Source organism: Enhydra lutris, unplaced genomic scaffold, assembly GCF_002288905.1.
Source record: "Enhydra lutris kenyoni isolate GAN:26980312 unplaced genomic scaffold, ASM228890v2 scaffoldscaffold76, whole genome shotgun sequence".
Taxonomy (NCBI): Eukaryota; Metazoa; Chordata; class Mammalia; order Carnivora; family Mustelidae; genus Enhydra; species Enhydra lutris.
In genome coordinates, this window is record NW_019154160.1 from 6010093 (window position 1) to 6037707 (window position 27615).

At 43.0% G+C, this 27615-nt stretch overlaps 1 protein-coding gene across 1 annotated transcript in view; it reads right to left on the bottom strand.

Annotated features, from left to right (window-relative positions):
- The window catches only part of LOC111160515 (RAB4A, member RAS oncogene family), a 47613-nt gene extending 23149 nt beyond the window's left edge, over positions 1 to 24464 (bottom strand). Inside the window, exon 1 of the mRNA XM_022523666.1 lies at positions 24269 to 24464. Within this exon, the coding sequence (XP_022379374.1) occupies positions 24269 to 24299 (31 nt within the window). The 5' untranslated portion in view covers positions 24300 to 24464. The remainder of the gene's footprint in view (positions 1 to 24268) is intronic.
- Between the last annotated feature and the right edge of the window lie 3151 nt (positions 24465 to 27615).

Sequence of the window (27615 nt, forward strand, 5' to 3'; positions counted from 1 at the left end):
CTATGCAGAGGTTTGGTGCCCTTAACCCCTTTGTTGCTCAAGAGTCAACCATAGAAGTTGCCAACAGAAAAAGGTGAAGCCAAATAAAGACGCTACCAACATGTAGTGAGCAGCAAATACTGAGAATGAAAAGAATTTCTATATGCAAATGGAAATATTTCTTGTGTTTCGTATGTATACAGAAAGATAAGCGTCACAAATCTATGTGCTCTTGGAACAAAACTCACTTATCTAGACATGGACTTTGGCTTGATTCTTGTTCCACTGTTATTTTCTGCTTTGGAAGTTTGGCTTAAATGCACTTTATTATGGTAACTGTTATCTAGATTGTACCAAAGCTCTAACAGACAAAAGAGTAACATATCCACTGAACTGCACCTTGCTGGGCAAAAGACAAGGAAGACGTGTAGTTTCCATATGTTAAAAATTCCTCCAACAAACTTTTTAAAAGATTTGTTTATTTATTTGAGAGAGCAGGGGGAGGGGCAGAGAGGGAGAGAATCTCAAGCAGACTCAGCCACTGAGTGTAGAGCCTGATGCAGGGGTTGATCTCATGACCCTGAGATCATGACCCTACCTGAAACCAAGAGTCAGATGCTTAACCAACTGAGCTACCCAGGGGCCCCTCCAACAAACTCTTCATACTCTACATCTTGTAGCTCAAACCGGTAAGTATTCATACTTTAGTAGAAAATCTTTTTGTTTGAAAACGCTTTTGGGTCAAACATCTAGAAATGCTGGATAAAATACACATAAAAAAAAAAAGCATAGCTGAGCTTTTAGGAAAGAAAGGAAAATTCTAGATGCTTAGGAAAGAGAAGAAACAGAAAAAAAGCAATAGGGGACCAGATGTGTCAGTATTGAGTCTAAAATGTGTATGGGACAGAGCATAAGAGCTTGTGCCCATGTGAAGGAGGGAGTAGAGAGCTAACTCTGAGTTCTTCTCAAGGTTAGGTCTGAAGTGAAAGGGTAGGCTGGAGGAAAAACATCTATTCACTAGCTCAGGGAGATGAGGAGACTTCTTTCACTCTGCCTGGCCTCTTTAATGAATGGGAAAAACATTTCCCTTTGAAGACTAATCATGGCTGGTAAGACAGGTGGCTTTGAAATTCAAATTTACATAAACATGTGCACAATGAACCTCCAAATCAAGAACTGAGCAACAATAAGAATGAAAGTGACATGACTAGGATGCCTGGAAGAATTACTTTGGAAGGACATGTGCTCAACCCAAGAATTAGGATTCTCACATTTACAGCTCCTTGAAGATGAGCTCACAATCTAAAATTACAAGACACTCAAGGAAACAATCCATCACAAACCCACCACCTGCAGGTAGATTACACTTCCAAGAATTTGATTTAAAACAAAAACAAAAACAAAAACCTAAAAAAGTACAGTTGATCCTTGAACAACATAGGGGTTAGGGGCACTGACACTACTCCCCTCCCCCATCCCATGTTGTGCAGCTGAAAAACCCACATACAACTTTGACTCCCCAAATACTTCACTACTAACAGTCCACTCTTGACTAATAGTCCACTCTAGACTGATAACATAAGTAGAGTAATACATATTTTCTATGTTATATATTATATACTATATTCTCACAATAAAGCAAGCTAAAAAAATGTTACTAAGAAAATCATAATGAAGAGAAAACACATTTACATTGCTGTACTGTAAAAAAATTCATGTAAAGTGGACATGTACAGTTCAAGCCTGTGTCATTCATGGGTCAAATGTCTACCCAAGATGACAAATACCATGAAAAAGGAACCGAATTTATAAGAATAAAATAATATGAAAAAATAGGTAGATTTCTAGAATGTGTCCAGAGATAAAAATTGCAGTCTTTAAAATTAAATAGTGAGGGTGCCTGGGTGGCTCAGTGGGTTAAGCCTCTGCCTTTGGCTCGGGTCATGATCTCAGGGTTCTGGGATCGAGTCCCGCATCGGGCTCTCTGCTCAGCAGGGAGACTGCTTCCTCTCTCTCTCTGCCTGCCTCTCTGCCTACTTGTGATCTCTCTCTCTCTGTCAAATAAATAAATAAAATCTTTAAAAAAATAAAATTAAATAGTGAATGGATGGGTTTAAAAAAAAAAGAAATCAGCAAAAATGAGAAAACTTAATGGAATAGGGACTGAAGAAAATTACCAGAAGGCGGAACAAAGAGTTAAGAGGAGAGGAAACTGTGTGGGTTTAAATGGAGGATTAAAGGAAAAGGTCCAATACAGTTCTAATTGGTGTTTGGGAACGGGAAAATAGGGAATGCGGTATAGAGCCAACATTAAAAGAAATCATGCCTCAGAATTTCAACAGAATTAAAGTTAAAGGGACTGTCAGATCCAAAATAACTGTGACCCATGAGAAGGATAAATAAGAATAACTTCACATCTAAACACATCATCATCATAGTGAAATGGAAGAACTAAGACTATAAAGGCAATCAGGAAGAAGGAAAAATTCCCTATAAGGAAATTAGGTTCCTTATCCCAAAGGAAATTAGGTTCCTTATCCTAATAAGGCAGTGAGATAATCACAGTGTTGAGAGGAGGAGCACAAAACCAAAAACTCTCTAATGTAGAATGCAATGTACAAAAATTATACTCAAGGCCAAGGTATACCTCTGCTTCCAGAAGCTGAGATGGAAGTACTTCTTCCCGCTCAGTACAACCTAAGACACTAGACAGTATATATAAAGGCAACATAAGGAGACTTTGAAAGTATAGCAAAGAAGGCAGACTGGCCAGGGACCTTGGGGCCTGAGAAAGGACACGGGTGAGTTCTTCAGGTTTTCCTTTCGCCTCACATACCCTAGACCTGGAGCTGAACAAGCTGGCAATCTGCAAATGGCAATGGGTGAAGATTTTAAAAAGCCCCACCCCACCCACCTCCTGCCCCAAAGCTGCTCTGTGTAGCTGTAGAGCCAGGTGAGGGCAGCCTAGCAAGGAAAAAACTTTTACACATCAACGGCTCTACTGCAGCCAAGCAGCACAGGAAAATCTGGGACCCCACCCTGACCCATGCCAGCAAAGGCTGAGTGGGGGGCCTAGACGTCCCCCAGTGAGGCCGGAGAACCTCATTATAGCAGGGTGGTGTAGCAGCACAGAGCCAAGACTCTCATTCCCGGTAGCTGGTCATGAGCCGCCCCCAGGCCTCCCCACAGTGTCAGCAGAGACCCCAAGCCCCCGTAGTGGTGGTGGTGGTGCTGGTGGATGTTGGTGTGGGAGATGTGGAACATGGGCGGTCTCGGCCCCACCGAGCAGTAACAAGGAGCACTCCCTCCACCCACAGGTCAACGGAAGCCCAGCCCAGACTCTGCACTTCTACCTTCACCTGGCAGTAACAAGGTTGTGCCCAAGAGTAGAAACCAGTTAAATAAACAATTTAAATAAAGATCTCAAGTCTCGTAACATAATATAAAAAATGTCCAGGCTTCAAGGAAAAGTCACTCAACATACTGAGAACCAGGAAGGTCTCAAACTCAAAGAAAAAAAGATAACAGATTCCAATGCCCAAATGACAGAAATATCAGAAATGCATGACAAGGGACACTTGGGTGGCACAGTAAGTTAAGTGTCTGCCTTCACCTCAGGTCATGATCCCAGAGTCCTGGGATCGAGTCCCACAACCAGCTCCTCAATCAGCAGGGAGCCTGCTTCTCCCTCTGCCTGCCGCTCCCCCTGCTTGTGTGCGTTCTCTCTCTCTCTCTCTCTGACAAATAAATAAATAAAATCTTAAAGAAAAAAGAAATGGATAACAAAAATTTTAAAGCAACTTAAAATCTTTTAAAAGAGTTTTAAATATAAAAATATTTCACCAATACAAACATGCTTGAAACAAATGAAAAACAAACCTTTGGCAAAGAGAAAATCTTATCAAAGAAATAACAGATAGAAAGAACCAAATGGTGTTTTAGAACTGAAAACTACAGCAAACTGGAAGGGACGGTGGAGACAATCTGTGAACTAGATGACAAAATGACAGAAAGTATCCGATCTAAACAACTGAGAGAAAACAGACTGAAAATGTATGCACAGAGCCTCAGGAACCCTTGATCCTAGTAAAAAAAAAAAAAAGCTCTAATATTTGTGTCACTGGAGTCAGGAAAGAAGAGGGAAAAGAGAATAAGGTTGCAAAAGTACTCGAAGAAACAATGGCTGAAAACTTTCTAAATCTGGCAACAGACAGGAATCCAGATTCAAAAAGCTGAGGACAAATCCAAATAAATCTATGCCAACATACATCATAACTCAACTTCTGAAAACTAAAGACAAAGAAAAGTTCTTGAAAGCAGCCAGAGAAAATGACAGGCCAGAGAAAATGATGGCTTGCCTATGGAGGAAAAAAAATAACTCAAGTGACAGCAGATTTTTCATCAAAAAACCACAGAGGCCAGAAGAAAGCGGCACATTTTTCAAGGGGTGACAGAGAACTCTCTGTCCAGAATCTTGTATCTAGTGAAAATGACCGTCTGGAATGAAGGGAGAATCAAGACATTCTTGGGGGCAGGGTGGGGTGGGGGGGACTCTAGCAGAATTTGTCCATAACAGACCAATCCTAAAAGCATGTTTAAAAGAGGTAAAGAAGTTCTCTGAACAGAAAGTGAATGATAAAAGGAGCCTAGAATGTCAGGAAGGAAGGAAGAACTCGGCAATAAGTAAGGGCGCCTGACCGGCTCAGTCAGAAGAGCAGGTAACTCTTGATCTCCGGGTCATGAGTTTGAGTCCCATGTTGGGTGTAGAGATTACTTAAATAAAAACTTAAAAAAAAAAAAAAAAGGATAAATACAATAGACTTTTCTTCTTCTCCTATTGTGCTTTCTAAATTAGATCTGGCTGTTTAAACAAAAAGAATAACAGTTATGTGATTCTAAATATGAGGAGAGGAAACATTTAAGACAATTATATCAAAGGTGGGACACAGTAAAGAGATGTAAAAGAAGGTAAGGTTTTTATATGTCCCTCAAATGGAGAAAATGATGACAGCAGGAGACTGTGAAATATATTTATAATGTTTAACACACAGAACAACCCTTAAAAAACCTATACAAAGAGATATACTCAAAAATATAAATAAAGTGAATAGAATTCTTAAAAATGTTCACATAAACTGCAGGAACACTGGAAAAAGAAATGAAAAACAGGGCAGATTAAAAACTGGTAAAAATAAGTCCTAATATACCAATAATTACAATAAATGGAAACTATAAATATCCCAATTAAAAGACGAAAACTGGCAGATTAGATGAAAAAACATGACATGACTATATGCTGTCAATAAGAAACTCACTTTGATTAGAATGACACAGGCAGGCTGAAAATCAAAGGATGGAAAAAGCTGTATCATGCAAACATGAGTCAAAGGAAAGCATTATTATTATCAGATAAAACAGACTTCAGAGCAAGGAAGAGTGCCTGAGACCAAAAGGGTTATAATATAATGATAAAGGAATAAATCCACCAGCAAGACAAGAATCCACACCTGAAACTAATAAAATAGAGCTATATAAAGTGTATGTCAAGCAAAAACTGGCAGAACTAAATAAAAGGAGAAACAGGCAAATCCACAATTACGGTTGGAGACCTCAATACCCTTCTCTCTACAACTGAGAGAACTAGGAAAAAATCAGCAAGGATACAGAAGGAAAAAATCATAGCAAACCAATGCGATCTAGCTGACTTTTACAGAATACTTCACCAACAAGAGCAGAACACACTCTTTCCCAGGACCCATGAGACATATTATCAAGTTAGACTGTATCTTGGGCCACAAAACAAACCCCAACAAATTTAAAAGAATGGAAATCACACAAGAATGTGTTCTCGTAACTACAATGTAATCAAAGTAGAAATAAGTAACATGAAGACAACAGGAAAATCTCCAAATACTTGGATACTAACCAACATATTTCTAAATAATCTATGATTTCTCTCTCTTTTTTTTTTTAAAGATTTTATTTAAGAGCAAGGGAGAGCAGAGCAAGATAGAGAGCATGAGTTGGCGGGGGGCTGTCGGGGAGGGAGAAGCAGACTCCTCGCTGAGCAGGGAGACCGATGTGGGGCTCGATCCAGGGATTTCGACCACAGCCAAAGGCAGAAGCTTAACTGACAGAGCCACCCAGGAGCCCCTAAATAATCTTTGATTTAAGGAAGTCTCCTGGGAAAGCAAACAAATATATTGGGCTGAATGGAAAAGAAATTACAACCTATCAAAATTTGTGGGATACAACTAAAGCAAAACTTTAGAACGCTAAATGCATACATTAGGAAAAAAGTGTCAATTATCTACATTCCTACCTCAAGAACCTAGAAAAAGAAGAGTACGATAAACTTAAAGCAAGCAGAAGGAAGGAAATAAAAAGGGGCAGAAATCAATGAAACTGAAAATAGAAGAACAAAAGAGAAAATCTATGAGACAGAAGCTGGCTCCTTGAGAAGATCAATAAAACTGATAAATTTCTGGCAAAACTGTTATGAGTTCAAGGAATTAGGGGCTGATCCAGGAAAAAGACATGACTGGGAGATGGCAAAATCCACTTCCTTTGGGCAGCACTCTGACAGGCTGCACTGAAGGGGACATCCCTCATGGCAGGAGAGCTTCCAGACAAGGTGCCCAGAAGGGGACAACGGCAGGGGACTTCTGAGGGAGAAGGGTCTGGAGAGGGGCTTTATGTGTCCACATGATGTCACCCAGCAGTCTGGTGGGCAGCCAGCGGCTTGAGGTCTTTAATAGCCCCTGAGTTTGTTTATCAAAGGTTAGCAGATGGTGAGTGTTAATTTCACAGGGTATGCAAAGCAGGAAGTCTCTAAATGGCTAAAAATATACTTATTTGGGCTGTATTTTAAGCAACCTAGGGTGTAAGAATTTTAGTGTAGTGCTGGTAGAATTTGAACTAATGTCCTAGCTTGCTATGAAGAAGAAAACAAAATAGAGGCTAATATAGAGGGCTACCTTTAATCCATTTATACAACTAAGACTGACAAAGTAAAGGAAAGAAGACACAAACAGTTGATTTCAGGAAGTAAACAGCAATCACTGCAGACCCTGCAGACATCAAAAAAATAACCAAGGGGTAACATGAACAATTCCATACACATTAGCTTAACAACTTAGATGAGACAGGTCAATTCTTTGAAAACACAAAGTACCACAGCTCACTCAACATAAAACAGACAAAATTTAAAGAGCCCTACAGTGATTAATAAAATTGAATTGTTAGTTTTAAAATTCGCAAAAAATATTCAGGCTGAGACGGTTTCACTAGAGAATTATATCAAATATTTTAAAAAGAACACAATTCTATACAACCTCTTTGAGAAAACAAAAGGGGGAACCCTTCCCAAGTCATCTTAGGAAGTTGGTATTTATTATTACCTAACTTGCTATATGTTTTTGTTTATTTAAAAATTTTGACATTATATATTTGACATATTAAAGATGTTTCACATGCTATATGCAAGTAATATGTTAATATAAGTATGTGTTAAGTACATATTAAGTCATGTGACATATTACATATATGCATGTTACATAGCATAAAAATATTCAAGATTTTATTTATGTGTTTGTATTTATTATTACACTGACACAAAAACCAGATGACAGCATTGAAACAAAACAGACTATAGAACAATATCCCCGAGTACTTAATAAAATACTAACAAACAGAATTCACTAATATTTATATTTATAAATACAATTATACACTATGTCCAAGTGGGCTTTATTTCAGAGGTGAAAGGCCAGTTCAATATTTCAAAATCAATATTAATAGGCTAAAAAAGGGAAGTCAGATTGGTGCAGAAAAAGCATTTCACAAGAGTCAACACGTGCTTGTGATAAAACTCCTTGGGGGGGGAGAAAAAGAACAGAGAGGAACTTCCTCAACTTGATAAAGAGCATTTAAAAATTCTTACAGCTAACCTTATCCTTAATGATGAGACTACTTCCCCCTAAGATCAGGAACACAGCAAGAATGTCAGTTCTTACCACTATTTTTTAACACCACACAGTAAGTTCCAGCTAGTGCAATAAGACATGAAAAGGAAACAAAGGCACACAGATCAAAAAGGAAGAAATAAAACTGTTTATATTGGTAGGTGATATGATTGTATACAAGAAAATTCAAGGAATCTCAAAAAAACAAAACAAAACCAAAAATCTCCTATAAGATTACAGAATATAAAAATCAACTGTATTTCTAATACTAACAACAAACATGTGGGCATCAAATTTAAAAATATAATGCCACTCACAATCACTCAGAAAATACACGTAGGTGGCACCGATTCAGTCAGTGAAGCCTCTGCCTTAGGCTTGGATCATGGTCCTGGGACCCGGGGATCTAGTCCTGTGTAGAGCTCTCTGCTCAGCTGGGAGCCTGCTTCTCCCTCTCCTTTTGCTCCCGCCCCCTGCTTGTGGGAGCACTCCTGCTCTCTCTCTCTTAAATAAAATCTTTTTTTTTTTTTAAAGATTTTATTTATTTATTTGTCAGAGACAGAGGGAGAGAGAACAAGCGAGCACAGGCAGACAGAGAGGCAGGCAGAGGGAGAAGCAGGCTCCCTGCCGAGCAAGGAGCCCGATGTGGGACTCGATCCCAGGACCCTGGGATCATGACCCAAGCCGAAGGCAGCCGCTTAACCAACTGAGCCATCCAGGCGTCCCTCTTAAATAAAATCTTAAAAAAACATTTGCTTAGGTGTCAGTTTAACAAAACACATGAAGGACTTCAGTGCTCATAAGTATACAACGCTGAGCGGAAAAAACAACAAAAACAAAATCTAAATAAAGGAGAGATATACTGTGTTCCAGGATTAGAAGACTAGACACAGTAAAGATGTCAATTCTCCCCAAACTGACACGTTTATGAAGTTTTTATCATCATTCTGGCAAGGCTTGTGGCATAGACAAGCTTATACTACAGTTTATATGGAAAGACAAAAGAACTCGAATAGCTAAGGAATCACTTCACCTGATCCGAACCTCATTATGCAGCTGCAGTAATGATGTCTGTATGGTATCAACACTTGGAGACACACAGACGAATGGAGCAGAACAGAGAACCCAGAAGCAGACCTACACTAAGTCATCAACAGAATTTAAAACTGCAAAAACAGGGGCGCCTGGGTGGTTCAGTTGGTTAAGTGTCTGCCTTTGGCTCAGGTCATGATCCCAGGGTCCTTGGATCGAGGCCTGTGTTGGGTTTCCTGCGTTTTCCTCTACCCTTCCCCGCTGTTTGTGATCTCTCTCAAATAAATAAATGAAATCTTTAAAAAAAAAAAAAAAAAAAAACCCTGCAAAATAATTCCATGCCAGAAACTTAGCCTTCCCAACAAATGGAGAGGAAGCAACCGGATATCCATAAAGGGAAGAAAATGACACTATGACTTGAGTCTCATACCTTACGCAAAATTAAATCAATATAGGTCACAGACTTAAAGGCAAAACATTATACTATAAAATCTGGGGGGAAATCTTTAGTATCTATGGAAAAGCAAAGAGTTCTTAGGCTTGACTCCAAATAACAAGCCAGAGAAAGAAAAACATATAAATTGGACTTTGTCAAAATTGAAAACTTTTGCTTTGTGGAGAATTTTGGGGGCATCTGGTGGCACAGTCAACTCAGCATCTCTTAGTTTTGGCTCAGGCCATGATCTTGGGGTCATGGGATCAAGCCCCACGTCAGGCTCTGTGCTTGGCGCAAGGTCTGTTTAAGATTCTCTCTCCCTCTCCCTCTGTACCTCCTGCTTGTGTACACACACACACACACACACACTCTCTCTCTCTCTCTCAAATAAATCCTTCTTTTTTTTTTTTTTTTTAAAGAAATTTTTGTTAGGAGAATGAAAAGATAAGCTACAGAGTGGAAGGAAAGACCAAAAAATATATATCCAACAAAGGACTAGCATTTAGATTGTATACTTAAAAACAGAAACAAACAAACAAAAAACCTCTCAAAACTCCACAGGATAAACTCAAACAATCCAACTGGAAAACGGTTTCTACATGGAAAGAGATTCGCTGAAAAACATAGGCAAATGGCAAGTAAGCATGTGAAAGTATTTCTAACACCATTAACCAATAATCAGGCAAATGCAGATCAAAACCATAATGAGGCATCACTATACAACTCCCAGAATGGCTCAAATCAAAAATAGTGGTAACAGCAAATGAGGGCGAGGATGCTCAGAAATCCTATCACCCACACACTGCCGGTGGAACACACTTTTGGAAATTAGTTCAGTTTCTTAAAAAACTTAACACGCAACTACCATATGACTCAGCAATTGTCCTCCTAGGCATTTATCCCAGAAAAATTAAGATTTATGTTCACACAAAACCCTGTACACCAACGTTTATAGTAGTGTTAGTCACAAGAGCCCCAAATTGGAATCAACCCAGATGCTCTTCAACAGGTGAACAAAGTCTCATATGCTCAAACCAAGGAATCCTGCTGAGCAGGAAAAAGGCATGAACTGACGGTACATGCTGTAACCTGGAGGGATCCCCAGAGAAACGGTCAGTCCCAAAAGATGATGCGACGCATGACTCCATTTAAGGACACTGCTGAAATGACAAGATCACAGACATAGAGAACACAGTAGTGGTTACCAGGAAGGATAAGTGTGTGCCTACCCAAGGGCAACAGGAGAGCTCTCTGTGGGGATGGAAATGTGTGTTTCTGCAGCTGCCGCAACACTGGTACGGTGTTATCTTCAGAGGCGGTGGTATCCCTCTCTGGATACCCAGTGGTGGTCTCTTAGGAGAGTTTTGCGTGATATTACCACTGGGGGAAACAGGGAAAGGGCACAGGAGGGCTCTGTATTTTTTCTTAAACCTGTATGTAGGTCTATAATTATCTCAAAATAAAGAGCTTTGTAAGAAATAAAAGAAGAGGAGACAGTATCCAACACTGACTATAAGTCTACTACGGACAGTCCTAACCTGGAGGAAGCACCACAGGGTGGGCTCCAGGCAGGAAATGGAGCAGAAGGAAGGAGGACGCGTTAGCAGCCAAGCTGTCCCGTGTGCTGTTTTTTGTGCGGAGAGATCTGTGTTTGGCTAACGCAGATAAAACCAAGCACCACGATGGGTAATGAATTCCTCCTTGTAGTGAGAAGAAGCCAACTGTATGAGACTTGCAGCTGATACCCCTCCTCTTTCCGAGGGGGTCTGGAATTCACAGACCTCCTTGTAGCTGAGCACCAGGAGATGGGGGCCCCATGCACTCACCTTCAAGCTGGAGGTCAGGGGTACAGCCTGATGCTCTCTCTTCTGAGAGCGGGTATTTGAGGTCTGCTGGCCTCATGCCCCCGTCTCTGTGGGTACAGTAGAATGTGCATTGATTTTACTGATTTATTGTGTTTTGATAATCTGTTCAGTTTGTCTTTCTTTTTCTCTTTCCTTGCTTGAAGTTGAATGACACATACATCAAATATAGAGTATGTGTTTCATATGTTAAGTGTGCAGGGCTTCACAGCTACAAAAGGGTTTAACAGGAGCGGGTGATAAGCCATATTACAGAAAGGTTATATAAGAAGATAACCTAATGTGAACTAGTTAAATACTTATGTCTACTTACATCAAATTTGATGTGGTTTTATTATAACGGGTATTAACTTTAAGGCTCTCAATCACAAAGAGGTTATTTGACTCCAATCTGTGATAATTACAGTCACCTGATGAGGGTTTCCTCAGCATGAATTAAGCTAGAAGGTGGGGGAATGACCACATCCCAAAATAGAAAAAAATGAAATGAACATATGCTATTAATGTGCTTTTAATTTTCCATGAGAAATTTAAATGAGATAATAGGAAAAGTTATCAAATACACAGAAATGGGTTTCTATTTAAAAGTTAACCATTCAGGCAAAGATGGACACTGACCATGGAGTAGAGATCCCAGAAACAAGCCTACTTATTTATGACTGAGCAGGTATCACAAATGCCTGGGAGAAGAGAACAGAGAATTTGGTAAGTAACAGCTGGACATCTGGGTATCCACGTGGGGCATAAATATGAAGTTGAACCCCTACCTGAAAACATCCATAAATATTGTTTTCAGGTAAATTAATGCAAGTGTAAAAGGCAAAATTTTGAAAGGCAGTGAAGTTCATTCATCATCTGAAGGGGAAGGGTAGGATTTCTTAAATAAGGTACAATAAATGGAAGCAGAAGGGGAAAAAAAAAGGTCAGACCATTCAGGAACACAGATGAAATACAGATCAGGAACAAATGCCCTCAAGCCAACCGAAACAGCTAAACACAAAGCCAAAGGCTTCAGTCTTTGGGAGAAAACTCATTCATTACTGACTTGTCTTTATATTCATTTTAAGGAAGCTCTAACTTCCCAGACCACAGTGCAGCCGATTAGAAGCATATACCAAGGAGGACTGTGAGCCACAGGCACAATGACATCCAGGTCCTGACAGCAAAGGCAACCACTGACCAGGAAACGAGCCAGAAAGTGACTCTAACAGCACAGCACACTTGTTCAGCAATTGATTGCCAATGACGACCTTGAATCTTCCAGAAAATGACATCATAGTGAATAGACAAGATGGCCTTTGCCTTCCTAGTTTCTCCCACAAACAACAGTTTGGCTTTTCAGATTTCCAAAGGTCAGAAAGAGGCAAAGGTGGGTGGCCTTGACCACAGGATTCGGTCCACATTTCATTTCCTGGCAGAAGAAATGTGTCACGCTGGGACAGTGGGGTCATCTGAGAGGATTCTGTGGTTTCTGGCTTAGGGCACCAGCTGGTGTGTGACACCAGCAAGGGAGATAATACTGAAGGAGGAATCCATTTTATGGCAAAATAATGACTGCAGATTCAGAGAGATTGAACTTAAAATGCCTGTGAGCCAACATGGTGGGGATATGGGGAAGCAGTCCTAAGGCAGAGGTGCAAAGTGTCCGCTGGGTCCGAGTCCCAGGACCCCACGGGAGCTCAGCCTCACCTAAGGTGCTGCGACTGAAGAAGATGGTACCGCAGATGAGAAGCACGACAACCCTTCTGAGAAGCTTGGCTGTGACGGGATAAAGAGACGGGTGTTCAGGGGGCTTGCAGAGCATGAGGCAGGCAAACTGGAAGTTACCAGGAGCAAAAGAAAGGATGGTTGGTGGTATAAGTCTGAAAACTCGAGAAATGAGGGCCAAAGCAGAAGGCAGGGACTGGTCCCAGACAGGAAGAGAGACGTCCTAGCCTCTGCGACTACAAGAGAAGGGTCAAGGGAGAGCATGAGGTCAAGTCACTTCCCAGGTTGGAGCAGGGAAGGGGAGGAGATGTGGTTCCCCAGCAGGACCTGTTCCCCCTCCCTCATCTACCAGACATGAGAAAAGGGGCTTGAACAGATTAGCGAAGGTTTAAAACAGCAGGTGGAGAGAAAGGGCAGGACGGCCAGGCGAAGGGAGAGGATTGCTAAGTACTACTGAGAGTCCCTCGGAAGCAGACGGTTAAGCCACAGAACTGAATCTAAAGAGAGCTGTCCATACAGCAGCAGGCAAGGCAGGCTGGGAAGCAGCATGTACAGCTGAAGGATGGAGAAGGAAGGAGTGGGAGGAAAGGTCGATGGTGTCCTATTTGGAGAGGGGACAGCTCATCGCCTGGCAGAGGGGATGGAGGTGCCCAGGAGGCTGGAGCTCCAGGGAAGACTGGGTGGGAGTGAGCAGAATGGGACATGTGAGCTGCCAGGGAAGTAACTCCAGTGAGGGCAGAAGAGAGGAAGTTAGGAACTGGGCACTGAGCCGCGCACTGACCGCTCTGCAGGGACACGGCAGTCACCCAGGAGCAGTGAGGAGTGGGAGTGGAAAGTGAGGCCCTACGCCAGGTGACCCTGCAGAATACGGAATGACCCCAAGGTCATCAAGCAACAGCAAAGAGAAGGAGCCAGTAGAGCAACAGAAGATGGCCCTTCAGAGAAAAAAATGTTCTGGCACACTGGTCGGAGAGGAGCTGCACTGTGAAACTTGGTCAAGGGCTGGCTTGGGGAAGGGAGAAGGGTTGGGCAGCAGCGGAACACGTGACCTGCGGAGCTGCCAGGCAATAAGGAAAGGTAGGCAGGAGTAACAGCAAAGCCTAACTCTGGCCCTCTGCTGGTCTGCTTGAGCCTGAATTAAATGCCAGCGGAGAGGAATGGTGACATCCGTGGATTTCACATTGGCAGCACAGACTCTGATCGTTGCTCAAGTCTGGGACACCATCTGCGATTTTGCTGAAGGCCTCATCGGGATCACCTGCTGTGGGCCAGCTGTGTGCATGCAAACGAGGTGGCCGGTGGGTGAGCCTGGTCAGCCACCCAGCGTGGAAACTGCAAGTTCGGAGTTGTTTTCCACATGATATAATGACATATAAAAAAAAAAATAATGCTCCCGAAGTGGAAAACTGTCCTGAAAAGAAGTCAGTAGCCAGGTCAGTACAGAGAAACAAAGAAACCTAATAAAAACAACTACCCTTCAGCAAGAAACAAGTTTAGATACTTTAAAGAGTACAATGTTCCATTTGATTCTGATACATGAGGATAAAACTGTATTAAGAAGGGTAAGTGGTAGGATGCCTGGGTCGCTCAGTTGTTAAGTGTCCGCCTTCCGCTCAGGCCATGATCATGATCCCTCTCCCCTGGCTTGGGCTCCCTCTCTCGCTGTCTCTCTCTCTGTCAAATAAATAAATAAAATCTTAAAAAAAAAAAAAAGGATAAGTGGTTTGTGAAATGTTTCAGAGAACACTCCAACTAGTGTAATTAAAAGAGACAAGTTGAACAGTTAGTTTTTTATTTGAGGATACATACACAGAACGCTGTCTTTCTGAACTGTGATTATGAAGCAAGCCTCAAGTTCTACAACAATATCTGCAATTACACCAATTGTGAGACGACAACGATACACACACAGAGATCACACGGATCTGGGAAGGCGTCCCTTATCGACGGTAAAGTTCTTCCGCGTTGGTCTGGAGGGCCACACCTCGGTCCCTGCTATTCCCTGGGTCCCAGTTTCATGCTGAGTTCAGAGAAGGAGTCTGACTCATATTAAATGTCCAATGCTTGTCCAGAACATGCACTAGAGCAATGAATTCCAGTGGGAATGTTTATTCTGGGTCACCACTGACCTGAGATTCTATGGAGATTTCTGTATAAGACAGAGAAGCCGAGTAACAGCCCGACTGCCCTCGGGCACGCGAGGCAGGGTAGATCTGAGTCCAGATTCTGGCTCCACCTCTCCCAGCTCCAGGACTGGACCTCTCAGGTTCCTCACCCATCAGTGGGCCCGTGTCCACCTCACGCAGTCTCAAGGATCGGAGACACCGCCACAGAGCACTCTGTGTACACACTGCTCTAATATCGCCCTTCATCTAGAGGTAAGAGAATTCAGCCTCTTACACCAATAGCTTTTCAATGAGGAACAACTTCAGGCATAACCAGGGAAACAGCCAGAGGTTAACACCAGAAGACTCTTCAACCAGCCCACACCCCGAAAGCTAGTTCAGTCACGCAATAGCCAGAAATAATGCTCTTCTTGGGAAAACGTAATAGGGAAAATTCACTTTATTATTGTATGCTACATGCCAGAGAAAATACTCTAACTCACCAAGCTTTTATAGGTGTAAACATTGAAAGGAACTTGTGTGCATAATAACAAAAGACACTTTAATATCAATTTTACTAATAAAGCTTTAGCAATGTCTCGGCTTACGAATGTCTCTACAGAACTGAATATAAAAAGTATGGACTTCATTCTCATAAAGGTAGAGTATCCTACATTACATACGTATTTATGATGAATTACTCAAGGTGCTAATATATGAAAAGCAGAAAAATGAGTCGCCAAATAGCCAACTTCTGTTTGCCCCCAAAGTATTATCATGGTCACAGTGACTCTGAAGAGGGATGTCAGTCTTCAAAACACCACGTGTTTTTAGCACATTCACAAAGACAATAAGAACTAAGAACACCTGCAGGTATATCGTGTCTACAAAACGACAAGAGAAATTTCAGTTTTTCTAAGACAAGGGACTCTGATGGGTGTGCGTGTAGCCAAGGTGGACTGAGGCCCACGCTCTCTCATCTGCTGGGCTGCTTTCTCTGCCTACTTCCTCAGTGGAGGAAGAGGGGCGTGAAGGAACACTTAGGTCCATCATTTTCAGGAAGATCACTACCCAGAACAAACAGCGGAAGCTGAATTGTAACTTGCATTTTTTGGAGACTGTAGTAGATGCTGCTGTAGTAGAGGTTATCTGCCTAATGGCTACTCCCCCAAGGAGCCAAAGTAACAGGTGAATGTGACCCCAAAACTGGAGACAGGCTTTGGTAATTTTAAGCCAATTACGGTCATTTTGGAGCCAGAGACTTGGTGAGAAATACATACAGGCTTAGGCTAAACAGTGCGACTTGTTACCCTGGCCACATAATTGGCCTAGGGACAGGCACCTGACCCCATGAGGCCCAACCAGATGAACAGGAAGGACTATTACTCCATAAATGCAGCAAAGAACTCCTTTTGTCCATGGCTACGGTAAGGCATACACAGATTACAAGGAACAGCCACTTTGTCACTGAGGGGGATGACACCAATAGAGCTAGCTAGAGGACAGACATGGGAAGCACTTAGGTCCTTGCTGACACAGCTGAGCTTCTGAACCAGCCAATCCTGAAACCTCCTCATCTATAGTTATTCGAAAAACAAAACAAAACAAAACTTTTTCATATTACCTACGGCATACTGAGTTGGGTTCTCTACCCCCTGCAGTGGAAAGCATTCCACTTGATAAAATGATCAAAAAAGCTAATCACCTATTATCTATTAAACAGAAATCTTGTTAAGCATAATTTTATAAAAATTCTTCTATTTTTTGGTCATAGAGCAAGGGGAGTTCCATCCCCCGCTAGTTACTCGGTTACCACCAAATGCCAGCCATTTGAGTGTTCAATGGCCACAGATTCAGATCCTGAATCATCTGTCTGTCTGCCCCTATGAGCCCCCTGGCTACTGAGCAGGGAGCCAGTCTCCCCACAATGTGCCTGATGGACACACCAAATCCTGCCTCCAAAGCTCGTTCACCTCCACCGTTGACCAACTCCCCTCCACTGATCAACATTTCCCTCCTTGGGTTCGCTCAACAGGGCAGCAGCATGCAAGCCCTGTGACTCCAGAAAGCTCGGAAAGGACCTCCAGCTCTCTGCTCCCATACCCTGGGAACTGCTTCCAGAGTCCAAGCCTCAGAAGGGAAATCTGTTTCTTAAAGGATGCATTGTGTGACCTCTTCAATTCAAGCAAAGGTGGTCTGTGGAAGAAGGCTTTTTTTCTTTTAAAATTTTATTTATTTGTTTGAGAGAGAAAGAGAGAAAGAGAGCGAGCCAGGTGAGAGGCAGAGAGAGAGGCCAGAAGGAGAAGGAGAAGCAGACACTTGCTGGGCCCTATCTCAGCACCCCAAGATCATGACCTGAGCTGAAGGCAGTGGAAGGGGTTTTAATTATTGCATTTATATTACACACAATGTAAAAACTGTTTGACTTCTACCATAATGAAAGGAAGACTATGTCTTAAAGTTGGGTTTTCTATTAACCTGGTCTTTGTTTCATATTCTGTACCCGAGAAGAAAAAGGCTGCTCTCAAATGGAATCCAATCAAAGGTGCTTTCAGCAGTCTCTGAAGGCTATGTCTGGGAGCCATCCACCACACCAGGGACAGAAAGTCACCTCAGCAGTCCCCTGCTTTTAAAGAACTTACGGTCTCATCTTGAGAGAAAAATTTTCTTTGTCACAATTGAGATTTAACCAAATTATAAAAAGATACGCAAAGTCCCTAGGATGCCTGACTGGTTCAGTCAGTGCAGCGTGCGACTCTCGATCTCGGGGTTGTAGGTTCGAGGCCCATACTGAGTGTAGAGATTAGTTAAAAATAAATAAATAAATAAAAAGATATGCAAAGTTCCCACAGGCAGTGCCAAAATGTAGTATTTATTTTCTGAGGACTCCTGTAATAACAGGCATAAGCAAATGAACAAGAGACAGGAGAGTAACTAAGGGAGCACACTACATATAATAATATTTTAAATTATAACACGGTAGAAAGAGAGGCTTTGCTTTAAAGTTCCCAATGTTTTTCTACATGATTAAAAATTCATAACACATTACAAACTTCCCTCTTCAAACACATCTTCTCGTTCATAATGTATTAGGACTGCATGAATAGTGAACCCTCCCCCTAGCTAAATATTGTTCGCTGCTTTTAAGACTTAAATGCCAAAGAAATAGAAAGAATCCAAAGACAGACACAACTGTGTACTGTCATACAAAAGTTGACCATCCTGAGTGGAGGAGTTGCCCTTGGCTATGGCTGAGCCACAAAGCATTCTTTCTCCAGGTGTCAAAGTCATCGCTATCAGGGATGTATTGCTATCGGTCAAATCTCTCAATGTAAATTTATTTTGGTTTGGGAAGGTTATGGGGGGATTACAAAGGAAGAAACTTTGCAGTTACACAGTGTTTATTTGATTTATGTGTTATAGTGCTACTGTAGGCCATTCTCTACTTTAGCCTTACTCTATCCATCCTTTAAATAACAGTACCTTGCATGTCATTTTAGCTTTTAAATTATATTTGCAGCTACAGAGAAGCAAAAAAGTATTCTTCAAATATACAGAACATATCTATTATCAAGATCATACTGATGGAGAAAGCAGTGACAGAGAAAAGCACTGCAAAACACAGATGATTCAAAGGTTTTCCCCAAACTATTTCCACTGGCATGTATCCTAATGGAGTTCTCAGGAATGGGGGAAAAAAAAAATCCATTCCAATAGCCTAACCAATCTCTAGAGGATGGGTTATAAGAAATAATTCAAGAAACAGCAGCTTTCTTCTCATTTCAAAGAAATATTCAGAGCACAGACCATCAACACACCAGCCTGGTTACATATGATAAAAGCGACCAGTACAGTACTGAACCTTGCCTGAGAATCCCATTATGGCTAATCCCATACAAAGGGCCTAAAGCACAAGATACTTTCCAAAAAATGTGGGTGATGTGGTCCCTCACAGTAAAGATGTTATCATTATTATTTCTAGAAGTAAAGTTCACTTTGATACTTGCACAGAACCATTTTTCAAGGAGCACAAAAAGCTTTGGAAATACCATTTACTTAAATCACTATGATATTCCCATGAAGCTGTGGCATATGTTAACAGCAGTCTGGGTCCCCAAGTAAATTTTACCTAGCCCCTTCCGACATGCCCCTGCCAGAACCCACCGAGCCCATCCCTGCCTGAGGAGTCCACCTCTGTGCCCGCCGGCAAGCAGGAGATGCTGTTTATCAACAGTTACGCGGCCTCCAGCCACGAGAGGCAAACGTCTAGGACAACTGCTCTAGTCCTTGTGGTGAAGAACCTTCGGATGATGGGTCTTCTTGCCTTATAATCCACTAAGCTGGCCCCAACTTCACCTTCCCTTGCCTCTTCTATGTTAAGGGGTCAGTTTAAAAGACAGAAACCAAGTGGACTCAGGACACAGGTGGCTGAAGAATTCTCTTAGGCAAATGGGTACATGGGACAGACAGAAGGGAATAGGGGTGGGTAATTAATTGGGTTTGGGACACATTGTGTTAGGATACCACAGGCCATACAAATGGAATAGTTAGGTAGGAAGCTGAATATAAGATAGTAAGCTTGAGTAAATGATATGACTGGAAATAAAGATTTAGGAACAAGACATTCAAAGGCAAGGACTGATAGGCTTTATAGTTCAAATGACCATGAAAAATTATCAGCAAGTTCTGCTTTTCTAAAGAACAATATTTTCAAACGTCTACGGCATTGGAGCCATTATATAGCACAAGGTCTTGATACTCAATCGGGCACCTGCCTGGCCTGGGAGCTGATCAGGTGTGGGACCTCCATCCACCCCACACCTACTGAATCAGAACCTGTGTCTTCACACACCAGAGGACTCAGGGGCCCATCAGTTTGAGACCCACTGCTGTAGTGTTCCCCAAACTCTGGTTCTTAAAATGTTCATCCATTTTCAGCAAATGAGAAAAAGAAAAATACAAACATTAAACATAATAAATGCATTAAATTTAGAGAAGTGTTCTTTATCCTGATGTTATATGCTTCCTTTGTTGATCTTGTTTACACACCCTGTCTTTTCTGAAATTAAGGTAACAGCCATCTTGGTGATTTCTCTAACAGTAAGTTACTTAATACTTTATCGGTTCCACGTAACTTTAGAGATGTTACTTCCTTTGCCCAAAATATCTTCCTTCCTCTGCCTCACCTATTAAGCCCCAATTTCTCCATGAGTCATATTCTAACTACCAAAGCCTATGTACTAGCTTCTTAGGGCCATCATAGCAAAATACCACAGACCGGAGGGCTTAAAATGAGAGAAACCTATTGTCTAACAGTTCTAGAGGCTGGAAGTCTGATATCAGGTGTCAGGAGGTCCATGCTTTCCCAGAAGGCTCTAGGAAAGGATCCCTCCTTGCCTCTTCCTAGCTTCTGGTGGTGGCCAGCCATCCTTGGTGATCTCTGGCTTATAGCATTTACTCCGATCTCAGCCTGCATCTCTGTATCACATTCTCTCTGCATGTGTTTATGCCCAAATTTCTCTCATTTTACAAGAATACCAGTCTTTGGATTAGGGCCTACCCTAACCCAACAGGACCTCATCTCAACCTGATTACATTACACCTATTTCCAAATAACGTCACGTTCACAGGTACCTGGGGTTCGGACCTGAACATATTTTGGGGGATACAATTCAGCTCACAACCATCAATAATGATGTATTCCTAAAAGAAAATCTCTTGATAATTCTCCAAATTACGTGGTAAGTACTGTAATATAGTGCATTCAAAATAAAGCACAAAATAAAAATATTAAGACTATATTGTAATAAAAATCAGCACAAGACTCACCATTTGTGTTCCTGTTTCACAAATTGCATTCACTGTAGGAAGCATAAACTCCAAAGTGCAGAGATTTTTCCTCATGGTAGACTGCTTTAGCCCTTACTTTTTTCTTCCCTAGCATTTTTGGCACCACTTATATTTTTTTAGCACCTTTCTGACCATCATTGCTTGGTACTACCTATTCAACTTGTTAATTCTGTCTCAAAGTCTTGGTGTCAGGAATTACTTAGGGCCAATTTCTGACCTCCCAAGTCTTAGATGTCTGGAGTTCCTCAGGAAGTTCTAAGCCATACTAACTGGCAAGGCTTAAGAGTGCAGAGAATCTAACAATATTTGGGAAACTCTGTTTCAGTTTAGAGATATTCAGATCCAGGGTTTCAATCTGAAACCTATCTAAGATTTCAATTTTGTATTACAATATTATATACAGTATTCAATATTATATGGTTATATAGTTTCAAAGCAACAAAATGTTGACTGCTACTCAGTCTATGGAAGGTGAAATATTACCTTAACAAGGTAGATTATTATCTAATATATACTATATATTACTAATATATATCTATATTACTAATATATATAGTATATATATCTAGTATATATAGTAATATATAGTATAATATATATACTAGTAATATATCTATATTACTAATATATATCTAATATATACTATATATTACTAATATATACTATATAATACTAATATATACTATATAATACTAATATACTATCTATCTACCTTAACAAGGTAGAATATTACCTAAAAAACAGGGGCACCTGGGTGGCTCGGTGGGTTCATCCTCTGCCTTCAGCTCAGGTCATGATCCCAGGGTCCTGGGATCGAGCCCCGCATCGGGCTCTCTGCTCAACAGGGAGCCTGCTTCCCTCTCTCTCTGCCTGCCTCTCTGCCTACTTGTGATCTCTCTCTGTCAAATAAATAAATAAAATTAAAAAAAATTAAAAAAAAAAACAGGTAGATATAGCTCATAAATAGTACTCTATAAGCACTGGCTCTTTAATTTTCATCCTATCCCTGTTGAGCTACACAGAGCCTCCTTTTCTGGAAGAAAAAAATAACCCTAGAGCACAAAGGAGTTTAAAGGTTAGGCACACATTCATTTGCCAGCTATCTAAGAGTCAAATGATTGTTTTACTTTTGGGGGAACAATGCTGTGCAAATATGGTCAGTGATAAATGAAGGTGACACCTTAGGACTTTTGGTTGGTTCTTAAATTCTTATTTTAGGTCCGCAATTTCAACTGCCACATTTGCTGTTTCTAAAACTAATTCTCTATTCCATTAGTTTCCTCTAAATTACCTCTATTAGAGGAGAAGATGAAATTGCAAGTAAAAAAGTAAAAATGTACTTGGGAGGTATCATGACATAAGAATACTATTGATTAAAGCCTTTAGATTGGGGCACCTGGGTGGCTCAGTGGGTTAAAGCCGCTGCCTTCAGCTCAGGTCATGATCTCAGGGTCGTGGGATCGAGCCCCGCATTGGGCTCTCTGCTCAGCGGGGAGTCTGTTTCCTCCTCTCTCTCTGCCTGCCTCTCTGCTTACTTGTGATCTCTGTCTGTCAAATAAATAAAAAAATCTAAAAAAAAAAATAAAGCCTTTGGATCATCATTTAATCAGTTAATCCGTGATGTTAAAGAGCTCAGTTAACTGTGTCTAAAGTCAAGCAGAGACGGTGATATTTTATCAAAGTTATTTCATATAAGATAAATGAAAAAGCTTTATCTCCCAAAGTCTTCCAGTCCCTTCTTACTAATTTATAATCCCCACTTGGTTTTCTTATTTAGACTTTCCACCCCTCCCTAAGGCTCCCCAAAAAAATGTGGGGTAAGGAGCACTTGAAAATAAAGAAAAGCAAAAGTACAGCTGAAAATTGCTAGAGAAATGTATTTTCTTTACAAATTCGTTGACTGTGATTCTCTATAGGGAGAACCAGACTACACAGGTGCACAGGTCCATGTACAGCAATGGCAACATGAAAAACTGCCATCGACTTCCTGGAGGGTTTCCTAAACCTTCTAGGAACAGATGTAATGCCCAAGTGGCACCAAGAACAGGGCAAGCACAAGTCACAGGAGGGGCTGAAGGTGAAGCAAATGAGACCTCACCCCTCTTAGAAGAAAGATGGAAATGTTCCAAAGGCCCTCTCTGCCTCACCTTCACCTTTGTCCCACTGTTTAGGCTCCCCTTATTGGAACTCCATTTCTCTCCGTTGCTGTCTGGGCCCGAGTATCTGCTGTTCAGCCCTGAGAACTGCTTCCTACCTCCCCAGTCTGGGTCAGATTTCCTTCTAACATTCTTTCCCAGATCACGCTCCTTCAGAACTCCTTCCTGCCTGAAGTTTTAACTACTCATTCGTTAGGGTCATGATGCCCTTAACTCTGTATCCCCCACTAGACTGCGTGCTCCAAGAGAAGAACCACGCCTGTTGTGTTGCCCGCAGTGTGGACAGCGCCTCCTAGCACCTGCCGGCTCCATCACGCCATTCCTCGCCTATTCGTGAAAGGAGCAGCAGCAAGGCCAGCACAAGTGATCCGAGATCAGATACACACTTTTGAACTTGAACCTCTCCCTGGGACTGTAAAACTCCCGATCAAAGACTTAATCTCAGAATGCACACATCTGAACAAGTGATTAGAGACCGGTAAACATCTCCTCAAGCCTGACGCAAACGAGACGTGTAGGGTAGTATTTGTTCTTACCAGGCAGGGCTAAAACACCACAAAACAAAAACACAGTATGTGAATTAGGAAGGCTTTCGACTACTCAAAAATTATTTGTGGAGACCCCTCCAGGGGTGGCTGTTTTAGGGGAAGCAAAGATTAAACAGATAGGGCTCTGCTTCCAGGGTGTTTACGGTTTCAAAAAGGCACATTTATAAATAGCCGTAATGCAACCCAGAAAGGACTAAAAAGCTGGAGAGACTGAGAAACAGCAGTAAATGAGGCGGGAGGTCTCCGAAGGAAGGCGTGGATTAGTCAGTCTATCGATTACTTCTCCTTGTAATCCCAGGGCAAAGAAAGGAATTCCAAACCAGGAAAGGTCACGCTGGAAGACTGGGGGAACACACTGAAATGCAGGCGTCGCCCCAAGTCCTTCCCATCCTCGTCGGGCACAACCTCGCCAAGGAAAGTCTGGAACTGGCTTTCCAAACCCCGAGCTACGGAAATTGGGCGAAGAAAGGGGAAACCCCACGGGTGCGAGCGCGGAGGGAAGGCAGGACGAAACTTGAAAAAGCAGGACACGTCAGTGCTACACACAGCCCGGCCCGCGCCCCCGGCCCCCTGAGCCCGCGCCCCCGCGCCCCCGCGCCCCCGCCCGCCTCGCTCCTTCGGCCTCCTACCGTATGTTTCGGACATGGCCGTCTGCGACATCTTGGGAGCGGCACCGCCTCTCGCCCGGTCGCCGGCTGCAGCTCGGCCCGGCGGGAGAGAAGGGTCCGGGTCGTCCTCCGCGTCTCGGTGGGAGCGGCGCGGGGCAGGGGACCGGAGAAGGGACGGACCCGCGGTCCCCACGGCAACCGCCGGCCACCCCGCGGCTGCGGCCCTGCCGGACTGGCGGCTCCGCGCAGGCGCACGGCCTCCGCCCCCACGCCGGGCCGGGACGGTGGGGGGAGGAGGAGGGGGGTGGAGGCGGAGGAGGAGGAGAGGGGGCGCGAGGCCCGGCCCCCGCCGTGGTCGCGCGTGCGCACGCAGCCCCCGGCGGTGGGACGCGCCGGGAGGCCGGACCCGGTGCTGGGGGCCCCGCGGACGGAGGGGCGCGGCTGGCCAACGTCGGGTTGCCGGGGTGGGGAGGGGCCCGCGATGTGTAGGCTTGCGGGTGACCGAGCGTTGGGACTGCGGGGTCTAGCTCTTGGGTGGAGGTGGCAGAGTGCCTGCAGTGGGAACACAGTCCTGTCGGACCGGCCCTCCTCGGTAAAGATTTGGTCGTCGTCCTTGGCGGCTCCCTGGCAGGAAAAGACTTCCTCCCACGGACTACTTTGTGATCAATCTGAGAGCGTGGTTAACGTGTAACTAGGAGGCAGTAGCCCCAGGTGTCCACCTAGACACCAGATGAGGAGGCTGGCGGACCTGCGGGGAAACTGAGCTTTCAGTCCAACCTGCCAGGCCCTCTCCTGGTGTCTGGGCTGGTGTCTGGAGAAAACTGTCGGAAGCTTACGGTGCGCTGGTGCTGGAGAGTCCCCCAAAGCCCATAGACATTGGCCCCTCCGCGGCCCAATGTAGGGGAATCTAGCTTATAAGCAAGAAGCATACCTTGGTCCTCAACTAAGGTTAGGAGTTGTTGGCTGGGGATTCTGATTTAAGGCGCACAACTGTCTTCAGAATCCTCTTCTGCTGGAAATGCAGCGAGAAACATTAGGAAGAGAATTTTGGTTGGGAGTTTGCTTGGCCTGAGCCTGGTCAGGGCCACATCGTATCACCTAAAACCCAACTTTATTCAAAAGATATAGTAGAATACTAAAAATAGGCCTTGGCTAAGCTCCTAAGTATCTTGGACTGTGGGGAAGTGCTAGTAAATACATTTTTTTTCCTGTCCATTTGGCTCCATCCTCCACATAAATTGGCATCAGACTTCACTGAGGTCTTCCCTTCTTCCCCAATGGCCATTTGGCTCTACATTTTATTCTTTCTGATCCTAATAGCAAATAAATATGTCCTTGCTTCTAAACAACAGACAAGGCCCCATGTTGAAATATTGTGAGAACTGTAATTTCTCAGAATTATTTTGCATGTTTCTTACTCAATGGGCTCAGATACTTTGTTGCTTTTTTATTTGGGTTTCTGCCTGTTAGTTTTAATTGACACTACTGAATGCAGCAGGCTAATCTGATTGAAACTATTTCCAAAGAAAGACAGGGATCCCATTCTTTAGAGCTAAGTTTTCTTCCTTCCAGAAGCTTCCATGGGTAAGAAAGGAAATCACCAGATTATTGACTGAAACTGGACTCACGATCTCTGAAACCTGGACAGAGTGGTAGAAATAAAAATTAAGCTGCTATTTCAAAGCTGAGAACAGTTTCCTATTCTGTGGACCAGGAAGACTTACAGAGACCTTTCTGGAAAACTCTTTGTTTTGGAAAAACTGCCCAAAGAAATCATTTAGTTTGCAAAGAAAAAGCCAGATATCACACTGGAAAAGGAAATACTTGAGCTGAGATTTGAAGGAGCTAAGTTTTTTGAATAATAAGGTAGAAGAGCCTTTGCATCCTAGTCACCTGGGATCTTTGAGAGAAAATAAATTTATCCTAAAAATTCTCAGAGATCGCTTTGATGCTGAGGTGCTATTGATTGTGTGAAAGGAAAACTTGTTGCAAAATTAGTGTTTTCTCCAGTTATTGTCTTCATTCTCTTTAGGGGAAGTCTGTGACCGAGTAAAAGTAGGCTTCCAAAAGCCTAATAAGCACCTTGGAGATTTGTCTACAGGAGTTGAAGGGAGAAGGATTTCTTCCAAAATAGATCCACTCCTACCCAGTCCTTAGGATGGTGGGTCCTGCAAGTCTCTCGTACTTTCCCCTTTTTTCTCTGGCAGTGCTGTGCATTTAATAACCTATTAGGAACCTCAGAGGGCTTCCAGCCTCCCAAAGATTCCTGTTCCTCAGGACTGGCAGAGGACCACACGGGACAGGACACAGATGGGCACAGATGGACAATGACTGAGGGGCCTTCTAGACTCCTAGGCATAGGGTTGGACCCCAAACAGTGGTCCAGTCCCCTGGGGGTGGAGAGAGGCTTAAAAAGGCCTAGGAACGAGAATCCAGCACGACCTTGATGTTCCAGAAAGCAGTGGCATCGGGAATGACAGGACATGGCATCCTTGGCAGAGCTAGACTTGGTGGAGAGCACTGGTCACAGTCTGTGGGGTATGGTGACTTTACTTGGTGGCTGGAGTTGAAGAACATAAGCCAACTGTGTCTGAGTCCTTGAGGACTCAGAAATATCTAGGTGTTACTTTGCGAAGGAGCCAAGTTCTTCCCAGGTAGGTAGGGGATTGAAAAGGGAATACCTTTTTATTTTTTAAAAAAGATTTTATTTATTTGTTTGACAGAGAGAGATCACAAGTAGGCAGAGCAGCAGACAGAGAGAGAGGGGGAATTCCGCAGGCTCTCCGCTGAGCAGGGAGCCAGATGTGGGGCTCGATCCCAGGACCCGGAGATCCTGACCTGACCTGAAGGCAGAGGCTTAACCCACTGAGCCACCTAGGTGCCCCAAGTGGTGATATCTTTTTAAACACCAAGCTAGTAACACCTGTGACACATAGCTCTTCAGGTTGGCAGAGACCTCAGAGGCCACTGGACCAGTTTGTTTTCCAAGGCCATCTGAAACTACCACCTCTGTGATTGGACATGTCTGTTGTTAGGGGATATTTGTTGAGGATGGGCTAAATTAGCTGCAGTAACAAAGATCTCCCAACATGCCCGTGGCTAACACAATGAAGTTCACCTCTCACTCAGACCACCTGCCCCACTCATGCTGGGCTCCATGGGAGCACCTGCAGACCCAGGCTGACCTAAGTCTCATGGAAACACATGCTCCTACCATCACTTGGGCAGGAGAAGAAACCAGCACCAGTGATGCATTAGCCCAGGATAATCCATTCGGAAGTGGGTAGAATCACTTCCGTTTATGTTTCAAAGGCCAAAGCAAGTCATGTGCCTACACCTGATTTCAAAAAGAACAGAGAGTGCTATAT